At 34.4% G+C, this 27,947-nt stretch overlaps 5 protein-coding genes across 6 annotated transcripts; 4 read left to right on the forward strand and 1 right to left on the reverse strand.

The window, feature by feature from the left end:
- The first annotated feature begins 316 nt into the window (after positions 1 to 316).
- On the forward strand, positions 317 to 2,151 carry LOC110414236 (uncharacterized). 2 transcript variants are annotated; one of them, XM_021425319.1, is made up of 5 exons: positions 317 to 853; positions 984 to 1,071; positions 1,174 to 1,284; positions 1,410 to 1,466; positions 1,651 to 1,729. In XM_021425319.1, the coding sequence occupies exons 1-5, from the start codon at positions 758 to 760 to the stop codon at positions 1,707 to 1,709; spliced, it is 411 nt and encodes a 136-aa protein (XP_021280994.1). In that variant the 5' UTR covers positions 317 to 757; the 3' UTR covers positions 1,710 to 1,729. The 2 variants fall into 2 exon arrangements, with proteins under 2 accessions (XP_021280994.1, XP_021280993.1); XM_021425318.2 differs by having other exon boundaries at positions 324 to 853; positions 1,174 to 1,247; positions 1,651 to 2,151.
- A 3,027-nt stretch (positions 2,152 to 5,178) lies between these two features.
- Positions 5,179 to 6,246, forward strand: LOC110414074 (pathogenesis-related protein STH-2-like). Its single transcript, XM_021425139.2, has 2 exons — positions 5,179 to 5,475; positions 5,649 to 6,246. The coding sequence occupies exons 1-2, from the start codon at positions 5,292 to 5,294 to the stop codon at positions 5,942 to 5,944; spliced, it is 480 nt and encodes a 159-aa protein (XP_021280814.1). The 5' UTR covers positions 5,179 to 5,291; the 3' UTR covers positions 5,945 to 6,246.
- A 9,529-nt stretch (positions 6,247 to 15,775) lies between these two features.
- LOC110413574 (fumarate hydratase 1, mitochondrial) lies at positions 15,776 to 20,976 on the forward strand. Its single transcript, XM_021424433.2, has 18 exons — positions 15,776 to 16,059; positions 16,157 to 16,340; positions 16,487 to 16,604; positions 16,722 to 16,871; positions 16,974 to 17,084; positions 17,244 to 17,327; positions 17,707 to 17,805; positions 17,916 to 17,966; positions 18,046 to 18,095; positions 18,570 to 18,651; positions 18,792 to 18,886; positions 18,971 to 19,037; positions 19,169 to 19,219; positions 19,346 to 19,441; positions 19,893 to 19,991; positions 20,096 to 20,125; positions 20,219 to 20,284; positions 20,603 to 20,976. The coding sequence occupies exons 3-18, from the start codon at positions 16,551 to 16,553 to the stop codon at positions 20,687 to 20,689; spliced, it is 1,272 nt and encodes a 423-aa protein (XP_021280108.2). The 5' UTR covers positions 15,776 to 16,059; positions 16,157 to 16,340; positions 16,487 to 16,550; the 3' UTR covers positions 20,690 to 20,976.
- Positions 20,977 to 21,526: 550 nt separating this feature from the next.
- On the reverse strand, positions 21,527 to 22,703 carry LOC110414124 (protein EXORDIUM-like 2). Its single transcript, XM_021425189.2, has one exon. It carries the CDS (start codon positions 22,607 to 22,609, stop codon positions 21,662 to 21,664), a length of 948 nt encoding a protein of 315 aa, XP_021280864.1. The 5' UTR covers positions 22,610 to 22,703; the 3' UTR covers positions 21,527 to 21,661.
- Positions 22,704 to 24,808: 2,105 nt separating this feature from the next.
- LOC110414084 (ATP-dependent RNA helicase DEAH13-like) lies at positions 24,809 to 27,947 on the forward strand. The gene is made up of 10 exons (XM_021425149.1): positions 24,809 to 25,027; positions 25,398 to 25,479; positions 25,710 to 25,782; positions 25,867 to 25,941; positions 26,042 to 26,091; positions 26,195 to 26,297; positions 26,371 to 26,742; positions 27,193 to 27,363; positions 27,463 to 27,641; positions 27,838 to 27,947. Exons 2-10 carry the CDS (start codon positions 25,427 to 25,429, stop codon positions 27,854 to 27,856), a joined length of 1,095 nt encoding a protein of 364 aa, XP_021280824.1. The 5' UTR covers positions 24,809 to 25,027; positions 25,398 to 25,426; the 3' UTR covers positions 27,857 to 27,947.

The raw sequence follows: 27,947 nt of genomic DNA on the forward strand, positions 1-27,947 counted from the left end.
GATATATCTAAATCAACATATAGTTTTTATGCAGAGCGTGAGGCTTTTTGTCTCATAAAAGTATTAAGTATATGCAACCATGAATTGGGATATCAAAAAATTATTACTACAAGGGCAAAAAAAATTCCACTGATCATTAAATTGAAAAAAAAAAGTTTTAATAGGTAGTCCAATCCAGGGATACCTTGTCCTTCGATTAAATTTTAACTGTTTAGGGTACAAAAAATAAAAATGAAAAAAAAAAAAGAAACCAAAATGTAAACTCGAATAAAGTAGTGTTGGATGCATTTGCAAGGTGAACGTAGGCCACAAACGATCTACAATCACGGACCACCGATTTTTTCAGTCAGGGGTGGGAGATGCCAAGCTCGTGGCCCGGCACCCTTTGCTGCTGTGGCGAGCAATCCCCACAATTTGTGGACTATAATCCAAATATCAAGCACAGTTCCCGTTCAACCGAACCCTCTGGAACTTTCTGCAAAGTCCCATCTGTTTTCCATACCTTCCATTCTTTTTTGTGGAAATCCATGCTTTGCATGTGAATAAATCTGGGCAAATATTTATTAAATAATCACGACGTTAAGTTTTCACCCGCCCAAAGGCCAAAACAAGCCTGTCTTATAAACTATCTTCGCTTGACCAAACAGAAACCACACTACTCACGTTATTTTGTTTCGGTTCCCCTGTTTCTATTTGTTCTCATCGAACTTCATTTTCAGAACACAGTATTTTGACAGTTTCATTGTTGGCGGTGAAAATGTCAAAGGCCGGAACTTGCTATTATTCAGTGCTTGGAATTTGTAAACAAGCTTCTGCTTCTGAGATCCGTGATGCTTATAGAAGGCAGGCTCTGGTACTATATTTATTTTTCAATTTCGTTGCCTAGGTCCTCGTTAAATTCTTTTTCTTTAATTATTAAGTATTACTATTTTCATGTAAACTAATGGGTTCTCGTTCTTCTGTGTTTGTGCATGGTTTGAAAGAAATGGCATCCTGACAGATGGACGAGAAATCCGAACGTAGCCGGAGAAGCTAAAAAACGTTTTCAGGAGATTCAGGAGGCTTATTCAGGTGAACATTTATGTTTCTTTTTAATTTTTTATATTCGTTTAAATAGATTGACTATATATATGTTATCAGAATTTCTGATAAATGAGCTGTTTATTGATGCAGTTTTGTCAGATAAAGGAAAGAGGAGGATTTATGACGCTGGATTGTTGGGTCTACTTGCAGACGATGATGATGAAGTGAGTCTTTGTCAATTTAATTTCTTCGAAGTTCAGTGTAAATATCAGCTTCCACCCAACTCCCCTTTGCATTTTCCTTTTCTGTTTCCTTCTCTTTGTGCTTAATTAGAATTTCCATGTTAGTATATTATTACATACTGAATTGTGGAGTTCTGGGAACAGGGCTTTCTCAATTTCATGCAAGAAATGGTTTTGATTATGCAAAATGTGAAGTCACAGGTACTCTTTCTTTCTGATCATGTTAATTCTCCAAGTAGTACCATATTCTAAATTAACGATACCCTAGTTATTTTCAACATGTCTATGGAGCACTGCAACGATTTCATCTTTGTATAAACTCCAAGATGATTCGTCAATAAACGTTGATGGCAAACTGAAATATTCTAGGGTTTTGTTTTTTCAGGAAGGAAACAGTTTGGAGGATCTTCGCGGATCGTTAATGGATATGATGGCAGAAGATGAAAGACGCAAATTTGGATTTGATTGGGATTCTTCTCAAACTGCTAGAAATAGAGCACGTTTCGCTGATGCATGATGGTTTATGTGATTTTAATTTGTTCATGGTCTCAAAGGTTGCAACTCGCTAGCTAGCTAGGCACATTTGTTTTCCCACCTCTACTTTTGATTGGAAAATGAAGGTGGAAGGGTGCACTGCCAAAAAGGTGTTCAATATGCCCTTCATAATTTTTATTTAATTTTAACATTTCCACTCCAAAATGTCGATCTTGGGGCATGATTTGTAGGGTGGGCGAAAGCAAGAAAGTGAAGAAACCATCGGCATTTGGGTTTTTATGTAGAAAAGTATATTATCATTACCATAATCATTAAGTTGATGTACAATTTTTGTATGACGCTGGATTAAGAGGATCAGCTGTGAATTGGATTATTTTACATCTCCACATGAGCTTTATGATTCGGGTTCTTTGATATTTATAGCAGTGTCAAGGACGACGATATTCTTCTTTTCTGCTAGGGGGTTAGTTATGCAAATAAATGAACCGTTCAATTGCATATATATTCTTCTAGTAGTGATGGAGGGTACTGGAGTCACTGAAACCTCCATTAACCATCCAAATCAACGTTGTCTAAAAGTCCTCTTCTTCTATGTGTAATACTGTGGCAGCTATATACATGATAGCGATATATATATAGTTGGCCAAACATTTGCCATTTTCACTAGATTCCTAGAGCAATTCGATCCATTCAATCTCTTGAAGCTACTTCTGATGATTGCTTGAAGTGAATGAAGTAGTACTGTTCAATGGAAATGGTTGCACTTGCGCCTCAGAGATGAAAATCGCCAAGAAAGAGTAGACGTAGACGTAAGAGGAACACCTTTCCTTTTTCTTCCTTTCGATAAATATAACAGGTCACTGTGTCTCTTGCAACAAACCCATGTGCAAATCATACAAGCCTATGCTCACATTCATTCTCGCTAGAAGATTTCTGCCAATACGAAATCTTGCAGATTACTGACTACCACAGGATTTCTGTCAATTTTATGACGCTTTTAGGGCCTCGCTTATAAGGGGGGGACGTATATCCTCCAAATAATATAGCTAGGTAGCCTCTAGAAAACGCAACAAATGGTCAAGAGTGCAGAGCTTAGGTAGTTAGGCTCTAGCTGGTTCTCACCCTCCTGTCTAAATCTAGTTTTTGATCCTTTTCGCTATGGAAAATTACATATGGATCTGGGTTCCTGCTCCTGCTGGCAGCCTGTAACTGTTTTCTATTAGATTTCTAACCAAACAAATTGCTACGAATAAAAGAAAATAGGGATATTGTATTTGTGAATTACCCCGTCAGTTTGCTTTTTCCATTTTCAATCTTCCTTGTTCGTAGGGACCGCAGATACCAAGCCTTCAACCTCAAGAGCTGATCACTTTTCAAGGAAAAGCGAAAGCCACTTCAATTTAGACGACGAAATATAAGCTACTATCACGAAACTGTTGGCATTGCGCGCGGCTATATGTGACCATGAGCTATGGGATGGAATCAAAGAAATAGCATTAGGACTTTCAACTGATGAATAATATTATCGCTAATTAATGTAAGATGAGAGAGTATCCATTGGATAAATTATATATAGTTCAACTGCCCATGATCAGAGAATTGCTTCTCGCTTGGCAAAGCCAATCATAAAAATGAAAGCATGTCAGTCTTTTCCTTGTTTTTTTTGTTTCTCTTCAATTTTTTGGTGATTGAAGTGTACCTCTTGTCTTAGACCCTCTAAATTTATTTACAGATCTAATGAATTGTTTCACGGAAAGAGGTAGCTAGTACTGTATTTTTAAATTTAAGTCAACTATATGTATATATAACATAGAGAAGTAATTAAGACTGAAATATATATATATATATATGAGTCAATTTTTCTTTTGAAAAAGTGCTTGCACATTGACATTCTATTAAACAATGAGATGGTAATTGAATGAACAAACTTATAATTAAAGTTCAATTTTTTTTTTGGTTACATGCTACTACTAAAGTTCTTTTTTTAAAAGAAAAAAAAAATAGCACTAAAGTTCAACTTTTATACATGACAGTTACGTATATGCACATAAAATCACAAGTAATACCGTCCAATACTTTAATAAGAATATGTATATGTCCCTAAAGAAAAGGAATAATATAAATGAATCTATTAAAGAATAAATTAAAGGAATGGATCATTATTGCAAGAGTGGGCTCGAGATGCAGTTTTTGTTGATCACGGCCCAAGTTGGGTCATATAACTTTGAAATTTTTTGGTCTAGGGTCAATTTGGTATAACGGTTAAATTGGTTTGGAGGAGATGGTTCGCTGTCCTGATGAGGTTAGAATTGTAAACAGTGAGATTAAAATTAGTTGCAAAAACATGTGTTTGGTAAAACTAACGGTAACAGTGAGGTGAGGTATGGTAAAAAAATAAAAACCATTAAGGACATTACATCAAATTTTGGTATATTATGCTATTTTATGACATAGTTAATGTTTATAAACATTAATAAAATCAACGAAAACCAATAAAAAATACTTTTATATCAAATAATAGTTACTTCTAAAAATTAATAATAATAGTAATATATTTATACATATTTACAGTGAACAAAATAATAATTAATTATTTATATTTTACTTATTTGAATGAAGTAATTATGGATATAATTACTTTTTTTTAACTTATTAGTAATTTATTAGCTTATTTAATTAACTCTTTATTTGTGCATTTATTCAAATATTTTAACTATTTACTTATTTATTTATTTCATTGAATAAATAAATAATTGAAAACATTTAAACAAAAAATTGAAAAATAAACTAACAAAGAAAAAAGGAAAAACAGGAGAGTAAAAACCCTTAAATAAAAAAATGGAAAATAAACTAATAAAATTAAAAAAAAAATACACACACACAAACAGACACACAAAGGAGAAAAACAGTAACAGGAAAAGACGCCAACAAGGGAGACGGTGTGGCCAAAAAACTAGAAAAGGGGGGGTTAAAATGGGAAGAGGGAGTGCGATTGGGTACCGGCCCGCCAGGGGTGCAGTGCAGTGAGAATGGTTCAGGTCGCTGCTGCACCGAACCAAATCCCCGCAGTACCAAAGGGTGCTCGAGTAAACGAACATTAAAAAAATGCCATCTAGAAGAGGAATGAAACTGTACCAGTGAGTATGAAATGGAAGCGCATCGTCACGCAATAATGAGCCCAGTTTACACGCATTAGGCTAGAAACATATGAATATGCTTTTGATCAAAGCTAGGAAAGAGTATTTGAGCCCCACAATGTGGAAAATGCACCGAGTCTGAACTCGAAAAGGTACTTTCATCTAGAAGGCTGATGCTATTCTTCAATGGATACGCTGCTAAATATTGAAATTTAAGTTTTGACCTTTGACCGCCATAATCTTCAGAGTTATGATTGCTCTTAATGCTCCACTCTATATAAGGGAATAAACTCTTCTCATCTACCCACAGCTCGGAGTAGTGAATTTAATAGATAGTTTACATCTCTCCATATTCTTCCTTGTCTTCAAAACGATTTTTTCTAAGCGAGCAAACATGGGTGTCACCACATATACCCAAGAGTTCACCTGCTCTGTTGCCCCAGCCAGGATGTTCAAGGCCTTGATCCTTGATTCCGACAACCTTATCCCCAAGCTCATGCCCAAATCCATCAAGAACGTGGAGTTGATTCATGGAGATGGCGGTGTTGGAAGCATCAAGCAAACCAACTTCCCTGAAGGTTTGTTATCTTAATACCATGAAATAGTCTCCTATGATTTATCTATAAAATTCTTTAAGGAAAAAAATTGAAATCATATAAAATATAGATGGAATATACTTTATTTTATAATTATATTCAATATAAAAAATGACTTAACAGGAAAGTAACATTTTACGATTATATTTTCTCAGGAAGTCACTTCAAGTATTTGAAGAATAGAATCGATGCCCTTGATGTAGACAACTGTGTCTGCAAGTATACTACAATTGAGGGTGATGTAATTGGTGACAAGCTTGAATCAATCTCGTACGAGTTGAAGTTCGAGGCCTCAGGAGCAGGCTGCGTTTGCAAGATGACTAGCCACTACCACACTAAAGGTGACTTTGTTCTCAAGGAAGAGGAAATCAAGGCTGGCAAAGAGCAGGCCGTCGGAATGTACAAAGTCGTGGAGGCATACCTCTTGGCCAATCCCAATGTCTACGCTTAAGCAATGTTGCGTGTGATTGTATACTGCATTAAACAAGATCGAGTGGCTTTTTTCCATCTTTCGTTTTTTTTGTTTTCTGGGCAACATTTTGGTTTGCAGAGTTAAGCTTGGCTTGAGAATAAGAAGCCCGCTAGTGCAATGTTATGATGTATCCTGGTGGGAATGATCTGCTTGTAACGCGTGGTATGAACTTATAAAATCAATTGGTATAGTTTTTTATGTTCATTTCTATAAGTTTGTCAAAAGTAAAGTCTTGTAATATATACAATATTAGTCTCAATTCAAAAGTATTTCTTATCGTAGATGAATGGCATACGGAGAATGGGACTCCAAATCTTTGTTGCCTAACCCTCCTGGTCACGCGGGTCTCACTGGCCAGGCAGGCGTTGATCCGGGTCTAAAGGCCAAAAGATAACTATATATTCTAACTAAACACTTCAAAGTCAATGTTACAACAATTCATGAACGCTTCTTTCATTATGGTGATTTTGTTTCTCATGAAGATAGTTGCCCAAATTGATGGTAACTAGTAAGAATACTGGAAAAAGAGTGATAAATAGGATACGAGAATGAGCAGAAAATCAAAGCAAAGAAAATTATCGATCGTAAAATAACCTTTGAGTGATTTTAGTTCAATTTGTGTATGTGTTTTTTCATACGCATAATGACAAGATAAGTCTTGGAATTATGGTAAAATTTTTACTTATTTTTTTGTACCCTCAACTTCTCATTTGATATAAAATGAATCTAATTTGAATGAAAAATGTATAAATAGTTAATATAAATCATGTCCTAAGTCAAGTCAACATTGTTTTTATTAAAACTGATTTTATTTGACATCAAATAATAAATCAAAAGTTCAATTGACATAAATAAAAAAAATAAAATTTTAAAATTTTCTCATACTTTGAAGATTTATTTTCTCGTTATGCCTTTTTTATATACTACATTTTTCTCCCATTTATGATCGATGGAAGGTTTGAAATCTTGTCAAGCCCATTTAGTCTCCATTCTTTCACATGTTCCTTCCCTAATTTTTCCCTCATTTGTTTTTTGACCTGTTCCCTTCTCTGTCCAACTGACTAAACACGTTGTCAAGACCCAGATTAGCCAAACTTTTTCCTTTTCATTTTCGATTGATAGGTCTCAATATTGATCCTATTTTGATTACGCCTGCAGCTCGAGACTGAGAGTGGTGGAAGGAGAGAAAGCCAAAGAGGGAGACAACGGTATAAGAACAAAAAAAAAATGCAGTGAGCGACAAAAGATATGGCGTAACGGACTTTTGTCAGGGATAAAATTTGAATGGAATTTATGTTGGAAGTTTCAAACTAGAGCCTATTTAGTGAAAAAGTCAAGAAAATATTGAATCGATATGCTATTAAATGCTATAATGGAAATCAAACCTAGGATAAACAACACAAGACTTAAGAGAAATTGAGGCCCACAATGTGTAAATATGCTTGGGAACTGAATTTAAAATTGTTATTCTTCAATGGATTGTGCTGCTGGTTGTTGAACCTCGTTTCTGCTTCAACTATGTCAGATTCAGTTACTTTTAGTTAATGCCACACTCTATATAAGCCAACAACGGTTCCTCACATACCCATAACTTTTAGATTGTCTATACCTCCATATTCCCTGTCTTTCAAAATTATCTATATAAACCAACAACGGTTCTAGGCCCCAAAGTCTTGAGAAAATTTAAATTTCTCTCATGCGAATATACACGTGATCTAGGCCCCAAAGAGCTTTTTGTATCTTGATTTTATTTTTTTCTCAACTTTTGATTGAATTAGACTCAAACTCTACTATGCTTACTAAGTTTTCTTAACTCTATCTTGCTGACTAAGTTTTCTTAACTTTCTTGATTTTGTGTAATGTCTACCTAATTGCTGATTGGGTTTTTTCTCAACAGAGAGCTTTTTGTATCTTGGCTTTATTTCTTTTCTAAGCTTCTGATTGAATTAGACTCAAACTCGACTATGTTGATTAAGTTTTTTTAACTCTACCATGCTAACTATGTCTTCTCAACTTTCTTGATTTTGTGCAACGTCTACCTACATGCTGATTGGGTTTTTTCTCAATTCCCCTGATTTGGTGCAATGTTCACCTTATTCTTCTGATTTGATACAACGTTCACTTCATTTTATGCTTATAAATACAACCTCCTTACCTTAATCACAACACACACCAAGCCTCTCATCTCCTCTAAAGATTTTTTGCATATTTTTTCTCTATTTTCTACATATTTTCTTAGTTTTCCTTCTTTTCCCACTAGTTTTTTTTTTGTTTTCTCTAGAAAAATCTTTCTACTGTTTTTGCTATCTCTTACTAGTTTTTGCAAACTATAAAAAAGATCTATTGAATACTAAAACATACTGCTACAGTCCTTTTGCATTGAGTTTTGTACTTCGAAAGGACGAAAATTATCCGTAAAGCTAGTGATACCACAGCTCAAACTTTTTACTATTTTCACTTGCTTTATTATTTTTTCATTTATTTCTCAAATTTTCTAATAATCTTAAAGATAATGGATTCTCACGTTGATAATGCTGCCACCATTGTTCCTATTGCCACTTCTGTCCCTATTGCCACCACCACTGTCAATGGTTCCACTATGACTTAAACTCATTTAACTATTCCTTTTATGCTTTTGGTTTCATATGCCAAACCATTTCCAAATATTTTCAAAATTGAAGTTTTTTATGGCAAAAACTTCAAAAGATGGCAAGAAAAGATTTTTTTAACCTTGATGTTCATGGGGTGATTTTTGCATTAATTGATTCCAAGCTAGATGGTGTCAAGATGCTAAAACCGTGGATGCACGTGAATAAGTTATGTAGGCATGCAATCATTAGCATGCTTTCTAATAAGCTGTTTGATGTATACAGTTCCTATAAAGAAGCAAAGCAAATATGGGAGTCAATGATTACTAAATACACTATTAAAGATGTTGAAAAATAGAAGTTCGTGATTGGTAACTTTTATCACTAGAAGATGATAGATGACAAGCACATCAAGAGTCAAATAAATGAATACTACAAGTTGGTGGATGATTTGAAGGCTAAAAAAATCAACTTCCAAGAAGAGTTCATTGCTAGATTGCTAATTGAGAAGCTGCTAGAATTTTGAAATGGCTACAAGCAACAATTGAAGCATAATGAAAAGCAATTATTACTTGTAGATTTGATTGTGCATATTATCATTGAAGACACAATCTAGAGGGAGACTAAGGCCTCCAAAACTAAGGAAGTTGCAACTAAAACCAATCTGGTAGAAGGCAAAACCTAGCATTGTCAACAAAAGTACACTCATAAACTTGATTATAAACCTTAAGCTCCTTATCCCGCCTTCAAAAAGAAGGGTAGTTGTTTTATTTGTGGAAAGTTAGGACATCATGCAACATAATGCGAAAAGAGAACAAATGGGACAAACTTGTTAATCTAACAGTGAACTCGGTCAAAGTAAAAGAATCCAATGATATAATTGTTATAGTCAGTTCTTAAGCCAATATGGTGGCCAATGTGAAAGAATCGGTGGTAGACTCAGGTCTACCAGGTATATTTGTGCAAACATAAATGCTTTTACCTCATATACCCAGTAGGAGAAAGAGAAGAGATATTATATCTTGATGATTCCTAAACTGCTGAAATTCTTGGTAAAGGAAAAGTCTTTCTCAAGCTCATATCTTGTAAGACCCTAGTTTTGAATGATATTTTACATTTCCTGATATAAGGGTAAACTTGGTTTTTGTGATCTTATTTGGCAAGGTTAGGGTAAAAGTGTCATTTGAATCTAACAAGATCGTAATAACAAAAAGTAATGTATTTATGGGTAAGGGATATTGTATGCAAGGAACCTTTTGTATTTAACAATGAAAATGTTATGAATGAAACTATTAGTTCTTTGCTTATATAATTGACTTAACAGATTTATGACATGGTAGATTAGGACATGTTAACGCTCCCTATATTAAGAAAATGCAATCACTAGGTTCAATTTTTACAATTAAAAATGAATGCTTTAGTAAATGTGAAATATGCACTGAAACAAAATCAATCAAAAAACTTATATTTCAGTAAATAGATAATTTGAATTGTTAAGTTTAATTTATATTGATTTTGGAGATTTGAAACAAACTATGACTAGATGTGGTAAGTAATATTATGTTACATTTATTGATGACTACTCTACATTTACTAAAGTTTATTATATAGGCATAAAGATGAAGCTTTTGACATGTTTCTTAAGTATAATGTCGAGGTAGAAAATGAATTGAATAAAATAAAAAAAAAGAGTTAGATCCAATAAAGGGGAGAATATATACTGATTAATAATATTTGTGAAAAGGAAAGAATAAATCATGAAATTACTCCTCCATATTCTCTTAAATCAAATGATGTAATTGAAAGAAAAATAGAATATTAAAAGAAATGATGAACTCTATGCTTGTTAGTTTTAATGTACATGAAACTTTGTGGAGTAAAGCTTTATTATCTACATGTCATATTTAAACATAGAATTTCTTATAAGAAAACTTGTAGGACACCTTATGAATTATGGAAAGGCTATTTTCCTAACTTAAAATATTTGAAAGTGTGTAAGTGTCGTGCTAAAGTAATACTTCCTAATTTTGAGAAGAGAAAATTTGGCTCTAAAATATCTGATTGCATGTTTATTGATTATACTGAACATAGTGTTTACATATTGATTTATTATATTAAAAAGTGATGTTCTTGATAATAATACAATTGTTGAAACACAAAATGCTAAATTTTGTGAGCATATTTTTTCATTAAGAACTTATACAATTTCTTATACACTTTTTAGTAAAAATGATTTTGAAATACAAAATGATGATTTAAGAAGAAGTAAAAGACCAAGGAAAGTAATTTTTTTTTGTAATGATTTTTGTATGTATCTTGTAGATAATGATATTTTAACTTATATTGATGTAATTTCTTCTAAATAAAGTCTATTTTCAAAAGAAGCTATACAAAATGAGATTAATTTGATTTTACAAAATCAAACTTGAGAATAAGTTGATTTACTACCTAAAGCCAAACTAATTGGTTGCAAATGGATTTTTTTAAAAAATATTTAATCCTAATGGTTCTATTGATAAATACAAAGCTAGATTAGTTTCTAAGGGTTTTACTTTAAAATAAAATAGACTATTTTGATACTTTTGCTCCAATAACAAGAATTTCATTTATTCGTTTTTTATTTGCCTTAGCTTCAATTTATAAACTTGTCGTTTATCAAATGGATGTTAAAACTACTTTTCTAAATGGTGATTTAGAAGAAAAAATGTATATAGCACAACTCGAAGGATGTGTTCTTTCTGATCAAGAAAACAAAGTTTGTAAATTGACTAAATTTTTATATGACTTGAAACAAGCACCAAAACAATGACATGAGAAATTTGATTAAGTTCTTGTTAGTAATAAATTTTTTATTGTTGTATTTGATAAATACATAAAAATTATTGATCGTGAATGTGTGATTATTAGCTTATATGTTGATGATATGCTTATTTTTGATACATGTATTGATGTGGTCCATAAAATAAAATGTTTCTTAGCTTCTAAATTTGATATAAAAGATTTGGGAAAAGCTAATGTTGTTTTAGGTATTGAAATGATAAGATGTGGTAGTGGCTTAATGCAAACACAAGAACATTATGTTGAGAAACTACTTAAAAGTTTGGATATTTTGGTGTCATACTTGTGAGTACTCCTTATGATAGTAATATCCAATTAAAGAAAAATAAAGGTGATAGTGTGGTGCATTCTGAGTATGCTCAAATTATTTGAAGTTTGATGCATTTGATGAGTTAGACTCAACCTGATATAGCTTATGTTATGTGTAGACTGAACAGATATACACAAAATCCCAATTAAGATCATTGGACTACCTTGAGCAGAGTAATGAAATACTTGGAAAGTTCCATAAACTATGGTAGTTTATATAATGAATTTTTCACTGTATTAGAAGGGTACAGTGATGCTAATTGGATCTCAAGCTCAGATGAGATAAAATCCACAAGTGATTATATATTCATCCTTGGTGGGGTTGTTATAGATTGAAAATTAGCCAAACAAATAATAATTACTAAATCTACAATAGAGTTAGAATTTGTAGCTTTAGAGTTGGCTGGTAATAAGACGGAGTGGTTAAGAGACCTCTTAGTTGATATTCCATTGGGAATGAAACCAATATCTTTTGTGTTTATGCATTGTGATTGCCAAGTGGCAATAGCCATTGCAAAGAATAAAACTTTTAATGGTAAGAATAGACACATTCGTTTAAGACATGATGTAGTAAAGCAATTACTTAAAGATGGAATTATGTCCATTAATTATGGTATATTTTAGCTTCCATTTGAAAATGCTTACATCGTTGTACTTACCGAATCACTCATATCCATTGTGAGGGCAACCAAGTTATAGGTTTCCTTTCCAACCAACCTATTCACATCAAAAACTTAAGGTTTTGTTTAACGCCGAAAATGAGCTGAATGATATCTTAAAGTTAGAATTAATTTACCTTAAGTTAGATTTAAACATATGTAAATGAGTGGTACTCTTTATTTATTTTGTTTCTTATAAGCAAGTTAAAGTATTTAGTTCATGTTTTTATAGACTTTATGCAAAGGAAGTAGTACTTCCTTTAGGATTTCTTCATGAAATATCTTATATAATATTGAAAGTAAAGTTTATGTCCCCCTCCCTAATGCTTGATCCCTGTTGAAAAAAAAAAGATCGAATTTTTTTTCTCCAAATGAAAAAAACTAATTTGGGCCGCTGGGCCCAAATCTTCAGTTCTGTCATCACTCATCCGTCCTTCACATAGATTTAGAGCCCATGGAGTCTATGCAGGGGCCCATTTAAAAATTCATTATTTTCTAGTTTACAAAAAAAAAATGGTTAAGGGGTATTCATGGTCAAGAGTTAGCATGTAAAGTCAGTGATGATTCATAGAATTTAACCATTACATTATTGTCAACAACAAAGATTGAGATCATGCCCCTTTCCAAGGTGAATCATGGAAAGCTAAGATATACATAATTATGTTGACAAGGAACAAATACTCTAATACTAGGATTTTTAAATCTAAACTTTTTAATGTTAATAGACATGATGTTCCTACTACCAAACTAGGATAGGGATAACCATAAGAGAAGGTATATGGATTTTCTTTTTTTATTTGGAGAAGTGAAAATTTGAACTTTACTAATAGAGCAAACACTAAATCTAATATTGGAATGCATCAAACTTTGTCTTGTTTAGGCAAAAGGTAAAGAAGACGTTGAACATCTTGGAATTTTCTTTATGGTAATTATAAGATATTGTTTGCTCACTCCTCAATCCCAAGGCAAGTTTGCTTTCATTTGAAAACAAACATGGACCTAACAAGTTAGAAGATATGAGCACTTCGCCATTAATCAATTTCTAGAAATTAAGGGTTGAGGTCATTCCATGTTGGAGTATATTGCCATAGTTCGACCATTATTATACTAAGGGTAAAATACCTTCACCCTTAACGTTTAGTCATAATTTCACATGATTCCATTAGTTTTTGAAGTAAACAATTTGTCTTAAAAGAATATATTTCGCTGAACACATAAGTCCACCGTTAATCAATAATTAATGTTTGCGTTAATATGACGACTTGGTAATATTGAAAGGATAATTTCACCCTTCATTAATTTTAAAAATTATCATATTATATAAACTATAATTTTTAATTTTTAATTTTTTTCTATTAAATAAAAAACCTCTCCCACCTCTTCCCACAATCGAAGCACTAGATCTTGCTTTGGCGGGATCTCTTTTACCCTGCCCTTCATGCCTCCCCAACCTTTGCGGTCTTCATGGGAGCATGTGGGGGCACAAATCTATGCTCCCTTGAAAAGTGTCGGCAAGGGGTGAGGGGCACTAGGGTGAAAGAGGTGTGGCTCCCTTAGGAAGCGTTGGAAGAGAAGGTGGGGGATGGAGGGCCACTGCTCCTTTAAGGAGTGTGAAGGGTGGTTGATCTATGTAAAGAGCACTATCGAGCTATTTATGACATTTCACACTTATCCATTAACTTTGTTTACACATTTGAAGTGGATTGTCAATTTTGAAAAATAATGGGCATGCCTAGAATTATGACTAAAAATTAAAAGGTGAAGGTATTTTACCTTTACACTAAAGACTTTGTGAACCTAATCTTACTCAATCCTTTATAATATGTAGATACCAAAGTGCTACATCAAATTCACAATTAAAATGTTGTCTACATTATCAACTATTGAGCCACCATCTATACTCAATCTAAGTCTCTTTTTTTTTTTTGGAAAGTTAGAAGAGATTTTATTAATGCAATTCTATTACAAAATTCATTCAATAAGGAAGAGTTCACCGATTCATACTTATTCTAAGTCCTTTCTCTTTATCTCATTAATTTGTTGTAATAAGCAGCATGGGTGTCAATATTGTTACCTAAGAATTCAGCACCTTTGTTTTTCCCTTCAAGATGTATTGATCCTTTACTTTCACAACCTCATTCCCAAGCTCATGCCTTAATTCATCAAGAGCATTGAGTTTGTTGAAGGTGATGGAGGTGTTGGTAGCATCAAGTAAAACAACGTTTCTAAAAGTTTCTCTCAGGGGCTGAGGATAGTATATTTATTAGAATTTTTTATTATATACTTGCTACATTGTCAAGAGCATCCTCTAACTTATGATAAATTAATGGGTTTAATGATGTTCACAATTAGACACAATCTTCTATCCTTTCAAATTAAAAATAAGAGGTCTAGGGCTTAAAACTTTTAATATAATTGTTATTAGTATTTGATCATTCTTATTCTTAGTTCTCATTTAAAAAATCAAATGGCATATAGTTGAATAAATTATTTTTGACTTGATGGATACAACATATAATTTGATTATAAATGGTCATATATAATTGTGTTGTAATAGTTATTTTACATTATATTTGTCATGTAACAGATATTGATGTTACTAAACATGATATATGATTTATCATAAGACAATTGTCTGTAATTTTGTATAAACATCCCTTTGTCAATGTTATATGGTATTTTTTTATATGGAATCCTTTTCGTCTTTGACTCTCGCAATAAAAATTGACTAGCTCTGTTCCTAATTTCTCTGTATGCATTCAAATTTCATTAATCAAAATATGAATATCCTTTCTTGAACTTGTATTTTATAAAAATTGCTTAATGGTCCTATGCAGTATAAGATATACCTTCAATTTGTAAAACCTCTTAAGTCTTAATTGAGATCAGGTTGACTTAGATTCTGAATATTTGTCTCAATAATTAATGCTTGATCCCTGTTGAAAAAAAAAAGACCGAATTTTTTTTCTCCAAATGAAAAAAACTAATTTGGGCCGCTGGGCCCAAATCTTCAGTTCTGTCATCACTCATCCGTCCTTCACATAGACTTAGAGCCCATGGAGTCTATGCAGGGGCCCATTTAAAAATTCATTATTTTTTGTTAAAGGTTTAGAAGCCCAAACACTTGAGAATCACCAACCACTGGTCTTCACCCAGGCGCCTAAAACGCGATCGACTTTGTCTGATAATTTTCAATTACTCAATCTTGTTGATTACGATTTAATTTGATAATTATGCAGTGCCAATAGCGTTAACATGAAATAATTCATGTTGTGCATCATTTTATGGACGGTCAATTTTCTGTTGTTTGAATTTGATAATCGCTAAGAGTACCATCCGAAAAGCTAATTCCAGAGGACTAACAAAAAGAATAAAATGAAAAATCCCCGTTACAGGAAGTCGTCACTGCCCACCTTTGACCATACAGCACGCCATTCAGCCCAGGCAAGCAAGCTGCCAAACGGTTCTTTCTTTTGCTGGCTGCTCGCTTACCCTCCAAAAACCAATGCCAAAGTTTTCCCACAACTCCGGCTTTACATGCCAAACAGCCCCCAGCCCAATTTAATTAGTTGTTATACTATTCCAATGAATTGACCCAAACCCCCACTCTCTCTCTCTCACACCCTGTCTCTGTCCCTCTGGACTGGCGTACCTTCCCGAACCCTTTCTCCGATCTCATTCCTTCCCTCCGCTTGATCAGGTTTGTTTCCTCTATTTTCATCAACCGTATATTTAACTGTTAAATAATTAGAAAATCTTAATCGTGAATGCCTTGTTGGTTTATTATTAATACGCAGGATTATAGATTTTGAAGTGAAAGAAGAGAAATGGCGATGTATATCGTATCTCGTCGACTTTCCGCCGGATCCACCAACTCCCAGCTGGTCACCTCTTTCCGTTACGCCATTGCTGGAGGTCCTACTCGACGTCGTTTAGGGAGGAACGAGACACTTTCGGCCCCATTAATGTCCCCTCCGATAAGTTCGTCTCTCCCTCTCTGAACTTTCTTTCGTTTCTTCTTTTGCCGTTCGCAACATTAATATTGCTTTTAAAAAATATATATTTATATACTTTTAAGTAAACAGAGGAAGTAGTTATAGTTTTTTTTATTATTACGGTTTTTATAGATTGTGGGGAGCGCAAACTCAGAGATCGTTACAGAATTTTGAAATAGGCGGCGAGCGTGAACGGATGCCTGAACCTATTATTCGTGCCTTTGGTATTCTCAAGAAATGTGCTGCTAAGGTTCACCAACTAATAGGATCATTAAATCCAAATAATGGTTAATTTTGAAGTAATCAGTAATTAGTAATGATTATCTTGGCTTATTTTAAATTAAATTTGCTTTTTTATTTGGTTTAGGTGAATATGGACTATGGTCTTGATCCAACCATTGGGAAAGCAATAATGCAAGCGGCCCAAGAAGTAGCTGAAGGGAAACTCAACGATCACTTTCCGCTTGTTGTTTGGCAAACTGGCAGTGGCACTCAGAGTAACATGAATGCCAATGAGGTCAATGCAATTATATGTTAAGCGGAGTGAAAATTCTTGTCATTTGAGAATCATTATTATATTAAAAGTTTACTTTATTTTGTAATTTTGGACTATTTCCAGGTTATTGCTAATAGAGCAGCTGAGATCCTTGGGCATAAACGTGGTGAAAAGTTTGTGCACCCAAATGATCATGTTAACAGATCTCAGTCGTCTAATGACACATTCCCAACTGTAAGTGGGATCACTTATCTAACTTGTTGGTTTTTGCCAATCAGATTAAAATTTCTACAATTGAAGAATGCACCTGCACAGACATATATGGGTTCTCCTTAACACAACTTTTCGCGTGCTGCCTATTTTATTATGTTAGATTCCTTATTCTTTCTCCAGGTAATGCACATTGCAGCTGCAATGGAAATAAACTCAAGATTAATACCTAAGTTGAAGATTTTGCATTCCACATTACATTCAAAGGTTTGCTGCTACCCTCTTTTGTGCTTTTGCCACTAGTTTAGGGCATTTTCGATGTATAATCTCTCTTACTTTCACTTCTTTCTTCTTATTTAAATTGGATATCTCTGCCTTCCATGCCATTGTCGCATTACATGTGTGTTCACAACTAATTATCACACAATCGTCTACTGCCTGAAAATGGATTTTTCTGGCCATACCAGATTTTCTAGATGGCTGATATTTTCTTATTTGAATTCAATCTCTTTGGTTCATTTAAGTTTTGTGTTTGCACCTACACTATATATATATGTATGGTATATATATATATATATATATATATATATATATATTTAATGAATTCACACTCAAGATGAATTTTGCTTGTGTTCATGTTCACCAGTCTATGGAATTCAAAGATATTGTTAAAATTGGTCGCACTCACACTCAAGATGCAACACCTTTGACTCTTGGTCAAGAGTTTAGTGGCTATACAACACAAGTAAGATTATTTATCTAGCACTTGTTTTCATTATCTTTGGGATCAATTTGTGTTTAGTGCAGGGATGGTAATGGGGGATTACTTATTATTGTCTTGCATTGTGCTTGCAGGTCAAGTACGGAATTGATCGGGTTTTGTGCACTCTGCCACGCATGTATCAGGTTTGCAATCATGTTTTAATGCATTGTGTTCCTTTTAACCTGTATTGACTACTGACATATAGGGATGTCATTTGAGCAGCTTGCACAAGGTGGTACTGCAGTGGGGACAGGATTGAATACAAAGAAAGGGTATGTGTTACTTTAGGGTTGAGGCATGCTTCTCTGATGTTGTAATTATGTCTATTCTCCTTTGCCATTTTTAGAGTTGGTTTTGTTTCTTCTGATGCCATATTCTTGATTTATTTTACTCGGTTTGCTTTGTTGCTTCTGATTTATTAAGATCCAAGTCTTTTATGATTATGCTTCTCTTCTGAGCTGTAATTTATGTTGTCTCATATATTATATACTCAGAGACACTCTTTGGTAGACCTGTGGATGTTCGTCTAAAACTATTTTACCTCTGTAATCTTCTACTTGTTTTTTTCCCAAATTAATAGATGTCGCACCTGGTGCCCCATGAATTGAAGTAGTTGTTACTAAGTTTGCAGATTGTGAACCTTAAAAGGAAAATTTTATTAGAATTGTTTACCATTATCTGGAATCATGATCCTTTTGATTGTCTCATGCTTAATTTGACAGTGCTCAATGTTAAAATCAATCTAGGTTTGATGGAAAAATAGCTGCTGCAGTAGCTGACGAAACACAATTGCCATTTGTCACAGCAGAAAACAAGTTTGAAGCTTTGGTTAATCTCTTAACTCTCTCTGCTTAAGCTTTTACATTTTCCATTTTGTTTTCGGTTGAAGGAATTGCTTATTACCTTACATCTCATGACTTGTAATGCAAAATAGTTTCAGATGCATAAATATTCGCTCTTTTTATCAGGCTGCACATGATGCCTTTGTTGAAACTAGCGGAGCCCTAAACACTATTGCTACTTCCCTGATGAAGGTTGCAAATGACATACGCTTGCTGGGAAGGTTTGTCCGCAGTTTGGGTAACTGCATTTTTCCTTTTTTGTTGTTTAGCCTTATTCTGATGGTTTTGGCATTTTCCTTCTTCAGTGGTCCCCGATGTGGCCTTGGTGAGCTTATTCTTCCTGAAAATGAGCCAGGCAGCAGTATTATGCCTGTAAAATTCTCATCTCAGTTTCCATAGATTTATTTATTAGCAAAGGCCTTTTTTTTCCTATTTAATTCACTCTTTGCAGATTTGTCTTCCCACATAATCTTATTATTTTGACTGAGCTTATTCTGTTTCAGGGGAAGGTGAATCCAACCCAGTGTGAGGCTCTTACTATGGTCTGTGCCCAGGTAAAATTTTTTATTATTATTTTGTCACATTTAGATGGTATTGACCAACTGGAGTGTTTATCGGCTGGCAGTTAAATGGTCACCTTCTTTTATCAGACTATAATAAGATGGAAAATTGCTTTGCAGGTTATGGGTAACCATGTGGCTATCACCGTGGGTGGATCAAATGGCCACTTTGAATTGAATGTGTTCAAGCCAATGATTGCTAGTGCACTCCTACATGTACGTTCTTTTGTTACAATAGTTATTTAAGAATTGTACTTTATATAATTTCAACACTTTCAAGTTCCTTATGCATGATTAATTGGTGTGGTTAGGCTAGCAATTCACCATAGATGTAACAGTATGTTGACTGTAAACCCACCTTATACCTTTGAGAGTTTGTAAATTAATTCAGTGGATCTTTGATTTTGTAACTGAAACTTTTAAATTTCCGGGCCAATCAACTGCTCATTTAAAGAGTCAAATCTCTTTCTTTCCGAAGATTTTATAAAGTTATTGAATATGTAATAAATGAATTTTTCTAATGAAAAATATTCTTATAATTTGAGATTTGACAATCATGTGCTTGACCTGTCTTGAGATATTTTCACACTTAGGATGCTGATAACATGGCTATATAATTGAATGTATTCATTTTCGTTCAACTGGTGCTTTGGTTCTTTGTTATCAGTCACTGAGATTGCTGGGTGATGCATCTGCTTCCTTTGAGAAGAACTGTGTGAGGGGAATTCAAGCTAATAGGGAAAGAATTTCAAAATTACTTCATGAGGTCAGTTGATTCTACTTGTTTAATATTTATTTTGATGCTATATGATAAATTCTCTAGCTAATGATTGTGTGATTTTGCCTGTGACATTTTGCATGGTCTTGCAGTCTCTAATGCTTGTCACATCCTTGAACCCTGTAAGTTTTCATCCCTGTTTCCTTGTCTATGATCAGTCGTTCCACAAGTCCTTGCATTTTGAATCACGTCTCTAATTACCTCTTTGATTCCAGAAAATTGGTTATGATAATGCTGCAGCTGTTGCCAAGAAAGCCCATAAGGAGGGGTCCACTTTGAAGGTGAGATTTGTACTTGTCCCATGTGGTTCAGTTTTTGAATCTCTTTTGCTGCAATAGTATTTAAACTCAATGACTCATCGCCTTATTTGATTAAATGTTTGTGATGCTTAACTCCAATATGTTAATAATTCAGCTCTTATTTAATTGCAACGAAATTGGTTTTCCGAGACTCTATAGTATCATAGATATGGATATTTGACCTATTTAGGGCACAAAAGTTGTGTTCATACTGGAACTGTTCAGTGTTTGTCTTGATCCTCACTTTGGATGGCTGAAATATCAAATCTGACCGACACTTTTTTATGCTTATCTTTGCAGGAAGCTGCATTGAAACTTGGTGTGCTAACAAGCGAAGAATTTGACAATCTTGTGGTGCCTGAGAAAATGATTGGCCCATCTGACTGACAAGCTATTTTGCTACCCAGATTTTAGTTTTTAAACCGTTTTTCTCTATCGGTTGGATTTTTTAAGTCCAATAAAATCCAACGGCAATTTTTCTTCATGTTCTGATTTTGGAAATTGATGTTCTTGAGGTTTTCCCATTGGGTTTGTATTGTTTATGCATTTTGCAGTGAAAGAGTGGCCCTTAATTGGCTAATAAGGGGAAAGCCTCCCTCATTTTTTAAGGAGACTGTGTACTGAAGGAAAGTTAAATGTAGAATAAAAGAGCTGATATCAAGTTGCCATCAAAACTGAATTTGACATACTTCTTAAATGACAGTGCCTTTTTGCTGTGGTACATACAGAAATTCTCTTGAATCTTGATGTGTAACCAGGGGCGTTTTCTCTCATCTCAAGAACAATTAGTGTAGTTAGTTTTGGTTTGACTCTACTAAGACCTTCGCATGACCAAGCGTAACAATCAAAGTCAATTTCCTAGACGTTACCTATTTTTGCAATTCAAGAAAAACAAGTAATGCTTTTAAAAAACCTTTTGTCTGTCCAAATCAGTACGATGACTCTGACAAAAGGCCACCCACTTGTTCTTTGGCCAATTAGTTTAACCAAATGTGACCTGCAAACTTTGTGCAACTTCCTGGCATGCGGGCTAGCAAAAGAAATTGGGAAATAGCATATAGTAGCCATGGGAAAGAAGAAAATAGCTTTCGCCCAACTACGTCAGCCAATTATCGAGCTGTCAGATTATTGAATTATCTTTCTTTTTCCTTATCTTAATGTTCAAAAGGTGTATATTTTCTCTTTAAAAAGAAAGAAAGAAAAAAAGGAAGAGCATTCATTCGGTGATACAGAATGATCAACTAGTTTAATTTAATAATCAATACAGGGTTTTAGACGGCTTCAAGCCTATTTTTAACAATTCTTCCGTAAATCTGGCGTAGTTTTAACATATATAAAATACCTTTATGCGAAAACAACTCAAGTAGTAATTTTGCAGTTCAAGCTAATCAGGTCCCACATGGCTGGGAGAAGAAATTTTCTACCATTAGCACCATAGGCATTATAACTAGCTTTGCTCATTTTATCGACCAACAAAGTTCCAGGATACCCGGGATAAGCTCCAGCGCCAAATATTCCAGGACAGGCCGTGACAGCCTCCAACGGTGCCAAGGCGTCTCCTTGAAAGTAACCAGTCTTGAATGGGTTACTGGCAGCCCCTGCAAGAAGGGTGGCAATGTTGATGATCATGCCATCGGCTCCAACACCGTTGGGTGCCACCAAGGCTTGGCCTGGAGGGCCATAAGCAGGTAGAGCATAAGGCCATGCACAAAGACCAGGGCATTGGACCGAAGGGTCTCCGACGTGTGCATATACCACTCTAGCCATTGCCCCTACCATTATGCTCTCATGGAAACCGCACGATCCCATGCAGAAACGGTCTACTGTAACATCTTTAGCAGTCAAAACTAAGTATATTCCAGTAGAGTCTAATGGAAAGATTTTGTTGTCTATCTTGCTTTTCACAAAGTTGGCTATTTGGGCGCGCTTCAGAGTCTTCCCTAAAGAATATACATCTCCAACTTGTTTGACAAGTCTAACGGTACTGGAACCTGGTTTCCCAGCTTTGTCCTTGTATGTACTGATTGTTCTCCACCATGTAGAAACAGATGGTCCTTGGCGAAGACCAGAGCCCGCGAAGGAAGCGAAGAAATCAGTTATAGAGTTTCTGTCTTCCTGAGAGAATCCTCCATACCATATGAGGTAAATGTTAATGCCATTTGGCGTGGTCAAGAGAGGGCCTCCATGGTATTGGACTCTGGTGGATGCAACGGCTAAAGAAGAATGTTGCGGTTGCCCTTGGCTCGCTTGGGCAACGATAAAGATGTGGGCCAATAGCAAAGACGTGAAGAACAATATTCTGGTCATTCTCGATTGAAATGTAGCTTAGAGAATGCTGAGCTTCATAGGCCAAGGAACGTCCCTTTTATAGATGCTTGGTAGTCCTCATGCGTAACCAGTTTAGAACTTGATGTTGGATACCCATTGCATTATTGCTACGAGGGGTTGCCCAACTTGACCTCAATTTTGCCGAAAAATACATCGAACTCCTGTAGTGAAAGTACTACTTTCCAACCAAATTGTACGCAAGGTGGATGATAAGGACATAAATTTCAAGTAACATTGCATGTATGGTTAAGTTGATGTGTCAGATCTTTGATGATCCGATCGTGCTAATCAATCAAATGGGCTAAGAAGATCCCACTAATGCTCAAGTAGTACTACTTCTGACGTTAAAAAAGTATTCAACCTTTTGATCATTTAAAACTTTTTATTTTCTTTAATTCAATACTTTCGTAGATGGGACGGTTTGGCTCCACATAGAGCACTCAAAATGAATCTGACCCTAGAAGGGATTTACACCTATTTCGATTGTGGTTAATTAGTACAAATAATTAATGAATTATGATCAATAATAATAGGCCTTTTCATTTTTGATAAAATTCATTGTCATAATTGATTATGACAAGCATTTGGAGGTACATAGCAGATAACATACAACAAAATAATTCAATCATTAAATTTTCTTGCAAATCAGTATTTCTTTTCTCTTTGGGTTCTAATATTCTTGAACTATATACAAACTTCTATCTCACACACCTAAACAATTTTACCAGGGCTTCGAAGTTGCTTAAAGATCCTTCACCGATAGAAGAAAGGAGGAAAGGGAAAATAAAAGAGAAAAAATCTTTTATCCCCTTGGAACATGCTATGAAACAGATCAGAGAGTTGGCACTCTGGTTGAGCTCGAAGCAGTGGAAGTTAGAGAGAGATGTTTCTTCCACCAGGTCCTGTGGTCGACATGGGTTTTAACTGTTGATTGGATACAAATTTATTAAACATTCCAACCTGCATTTAGTTGTAAAAATGATTGGATACAAACTGTTAAATCATGTCGATGCCACCATGCAATAGAAAAAATAAAGACGTCGAGTTTGCAATGGGCTCCATATGATTAATGTTAAAGATAAGCACGGTTAGCTGCCCCATGATTATTTGGTAAAGCCAAGATCAACATCTAAGATGGATTCATGAATCCTGTTACTGTCCCAAGGGAAAAGCAAGGAGATATATAGAACTCTGTGACCCATTCATTTTCCCTCATTTTTCTTGTTTGGATTTAGGGGAAGAAAGACTTTGGCAGCACCACCACACGAGTACGTTTGCTTGTAAGAGTCAAGCTTTGTTGACACCCTACCAACTCTGCGGCAAAGCCTGTAACCCTTTTTCAGTTGATTTTGATTGGCCGACATGAGAATTTACTTTCATAATCTGAAAGATTATTCTTCATATTTCTCTATCTCAAAATAATGCACTGCAAATCAAATAATAATAATAATAATGATGATGATGAAGTGATTGGCAACATTTATTTTGATGCTCTAACTCTGATTGCTTCTTAACAATATATGCAAACGGCTAGATCCTCGACCTTAGAAAAAGCCGGCTTAGGTTCAAGTAGAAATTTAGGAGATCATATGTTACTTTTTTCAAATATAGTAACTAGAAAAATATAAATAAGTTGGAAATCAATAACTTCAAAAATTCAGAAATACATAGCATTGAATCATCGATAAATAAAGGTAAATAAAATCATTTCGATTTAAAAGACTAATTGAATTGAAGGGAATTCAATTCGTTTAATTTTATTATAACAGTTTTTGAGATGTTGGTTAATCCTCAAACTTAATTGTGAAAGAAAAAGAAACGAAAAATTGAGATTCATCCTGAGGAAATTGGGAGTTGTATTTTTTACATTTTGTGTGCCATAATTTTAATTTAATAATATTCCCTCTTTCTTTTGTTTTGTTTTTTTTTAATAATTTAGAATTTGGTCCTTTAGTTAAGATCCAAAAGCTAAACAGGAGCCTACTCTACTTTTTCCGGGCTCTATCGTTTCTTATTCACTCTCCAGGACCTCTCTTTCAGGAGTTTAGGGATTCAACAAATTCATAGGCCCAATAATTTGGGTTCTGCTATAGCCCAATTCAAGTTAATGGAATTTCTACTTGATTAGACAAATTCCAAGTCCCAAGAAAGCCCAAAGTTGAGTTGCAGAAGGTTTTATACACAACGGCTTCAATCCCCGCCTATTTACTTCTGCTCCGCGGTGCCCCTCTCTAATTTTTCGAAATTAAAAGACTGTTTAATTGATTTTCTTTGCTATATTAAGATCCTTTGATTTCTTTTGTTAATTACTCGTTATCGCCGCCTTGGTGAACTTCCGCCGTCATCTCAGGCCATCGGCTCATACTGGCTTCGTGCTGTTGTTTACGCTCTTTTAAGGTACGGAACGCTGCGATTTTGTTTTGATTTTAAGAGACTTCATTAGCGCAATCCAATTATAGCTATTTCAATCCATTTTTGAATTTATTATTTTAATTTTATATTTCTAATGTTGAGCCTGAGCACTACATTTCATTGACTAGTTTGATTAAATGAGAAACTATTTTTTTTTTTGTTGAAGCAAATGATCAGAAATACTTTGCTAACTATCTTTCCATCTTCTCCGTTTCTAGAAAATTTTTTTGATTGTTTATTGGTTTGGAAAAATAATTAAATTTATCAACATTATAAAATGGAGATTGAAAATTGAATGGGAGGAATTCGATATAATTTCCAAAACTGAACAGAATCTCACCTTTTTCTTTTTCAGGCTTATCTGAGCTATATTGAGGAGGAAAAATGGAAAGTTCTGGCCTGCCCGTAGAGTTGATGACAGGACAAGATTCATGGAGGTATATGAACAGTTCAAGTTTACTCTTATCTGTTTGATGCAAAATTATAGGAAACAAGTTTTTTTCTTTAGAAAGGAGTTTTTATGTTTAAATATGTGTATTAGGGTAAAGTTTTGTTTAGGTTCATGTTAAAATATTTGATGTGGATAGTTCAAATTTATTTGTTCACTGCTTTCAATTTCTTCATATCTGATAGACATTAACAGAATCCTATTTGCCTACTTTTGTAGTTTGGAAGGCAGTGATAGTAATGCTTTAATATTGCCTACAAAAAGAAGCAAGAAAAGGAAAGAGAATAATCTGGTATGAACAATGATTAGATTAACCTTTGATTCTTGTTTTGATCATATCAAATAAAAGCTTGTTGTCAACTACTTATGCCTACAGGAGCTTGAAAAGGCCAAAGAGAAACAAAACCCCAAATTGAGTAAATCTCAGATAAGAAAGTTGAAGATGTTGGAGGTTCTTGCTCTTTCTTGATAATTGATACCCTACTTGGTTTGCTGTGTGTGTGTGTGTGTGTTTGTGTGTGTTAGAGATGACTTCTGTTTTGTTGGTGCAGGAGGAGAAAGAGAAAGCTTTTTGGCTATCAAAGAGCATTGAGGCCTTGGAGTAGTTTCCTTTCTTTTTCTAAATAATGTATCCTACTTTATTTGTCTTTCATTGAGGAAATTTATTGAATGTTTGGCAGATACTATAACATTTGCATTTTCAGGAAATACAAGATTCTGGAAGATGCATATTCTTTACTGTGGTCTTCAAAAACTATTGGTCTGGTTTGTATCATCGAGTCTTTACCAACTTTAAATCAAAACATGGTTAGTATGCCTAATGTTAATTTGCTTTACATATGCTGAAACAATGCGGGAAAAACGTAGGTGAGCTGTTCAGTTTTCGAAAGCAGGTTTAGAGCTTCCATATGTTGACAAATCTTCTAAGGGGAGAGACAGCAATAATTTGTCTTCTTCTTCTGAACCTGAACCTGAGTTGGAGGAAATTGACTCAAGGAAGGATATTAGCAAATATCACATTGGGCAGCCATTGATAATAGAAATAGAAGTTGCAAGAAATGCACTTGGTCCTTTGGCATCTTCTCAAGAGCCGGTTTTTGGCAAGGACCTAGGCCCAAGCTGCAGTTCTGTTGATACAGTACCAATTAAGGAGGTTCCCCTCAAGGACAACAGCACACCTTCAGAAGAAGATATTAAAAATTGCATCCCTAAGTTGTCCGCTGATGATAGGAGAGAAAGCAATATGTCAAAGGTAAGTTGGAGTTATGAAAGTTTAATCTATCATTTGAAGGAATTGCTATACATAATACTTTGGTTAGGTATTATACTCTTAAAATTTAATGTTTATAAAGCTTTGTGCCTTGTGTTGTTAATTGCTATATAAGTCATAAGTTAGAAGCACTTTTTTTTAGATGTGATGAAAAAATTGAAAGGATATGCAAAATGTATCTTAACTTGCAAAAGTTAATTTGTTGTACATAAGCTGAATAGAACTGTAAAAGAAACAATGAAATAGAAATCTCAAGTTTAATTTCAATTAAAATTTCATGCTTAATTTCATTATATTTTCTTTGATGTTTATCGGCTATGTTATGTTATTTTCTTATTTGAGAAGGTGGTTTGACATGAGGTAAGTTGATCAGATAACAGCCCAAACATTTATTTCAACGGGACTTGTCATGTTTGGCTTTGTTCTTTGCAGGGGCCTCTTTCTGCCTCAACCGTAGTGCATGTGTTAAGGCCAGATGAGGTTGAAAACAAAAGGAAGGATCTTCCGATAGTCATGATGGAACAGGAAATAATGGAAGCTATAAATGAAAATTTTATTATTTGTGGAGAGACTGGATGTGGTAAAACCACACAAGTTCCTCAGGTGTGGCTGTTTGATGCATGATTGTGTCTACTGGGATTAAAAACTAATTTTTCTGTTCAATAATTCTTTTCTTTTGCAATTTTTGATCCAATATTTTAGTTTCTTTATGAATCTGGCTTTGGTTCAAGCCAGTCTACTTTTCGAAGCGGTATCATTGGTGTTACTCAACCTCATCATGTTGCTGTCCTTGCTACTGCTATGCGAGTTACTTTTGAACTTGGTCTTCATCTAGGTAAAGAAGTTGGGTTTCAAGTTAGGCATGACAAGAAGATTGGGGAGCAGGTGCTCTATCAAGTTTGATGAGACTGATGAAATTTTACTTTGAGAAGTTCATGTTTTACTTCCACTTACTGTTGATATATATATCTTATCTGTGATAATGCCGATGACTATGCATGAAAAATAAAATAACTTCCGTTCTTTCTTTAACAACTTAACCTTTATATTCTTCTTATATCTGCATATTTTGGGGTGCAGAATGATTTTCTACTAAAGTGCTACTCCGTCATAATTCTGGATCAGGCTCATGCGAGGAGCTTGAACACAGACATACTTATTGGAATGCTTTCTCGTGTAATTCGACT

Source organism: Theobroma umbraticum, unplaced genomic scaffold (genome assembly GCF_002168275.2).
Source record: "Theobroma umbraticum cultivar Fairchild unplaced genomic scaffold, ASM216827v3 scaffold_4.1, whole genome shotgun sequence".
Taxonomy (NCBI): domain Eukaryota; kingdom Viridiplantae; phylum Streptophyta; class Magnoliopsida; order Malvales; family Malvaceae; genus Theobroma; species Theobroma umbraticum.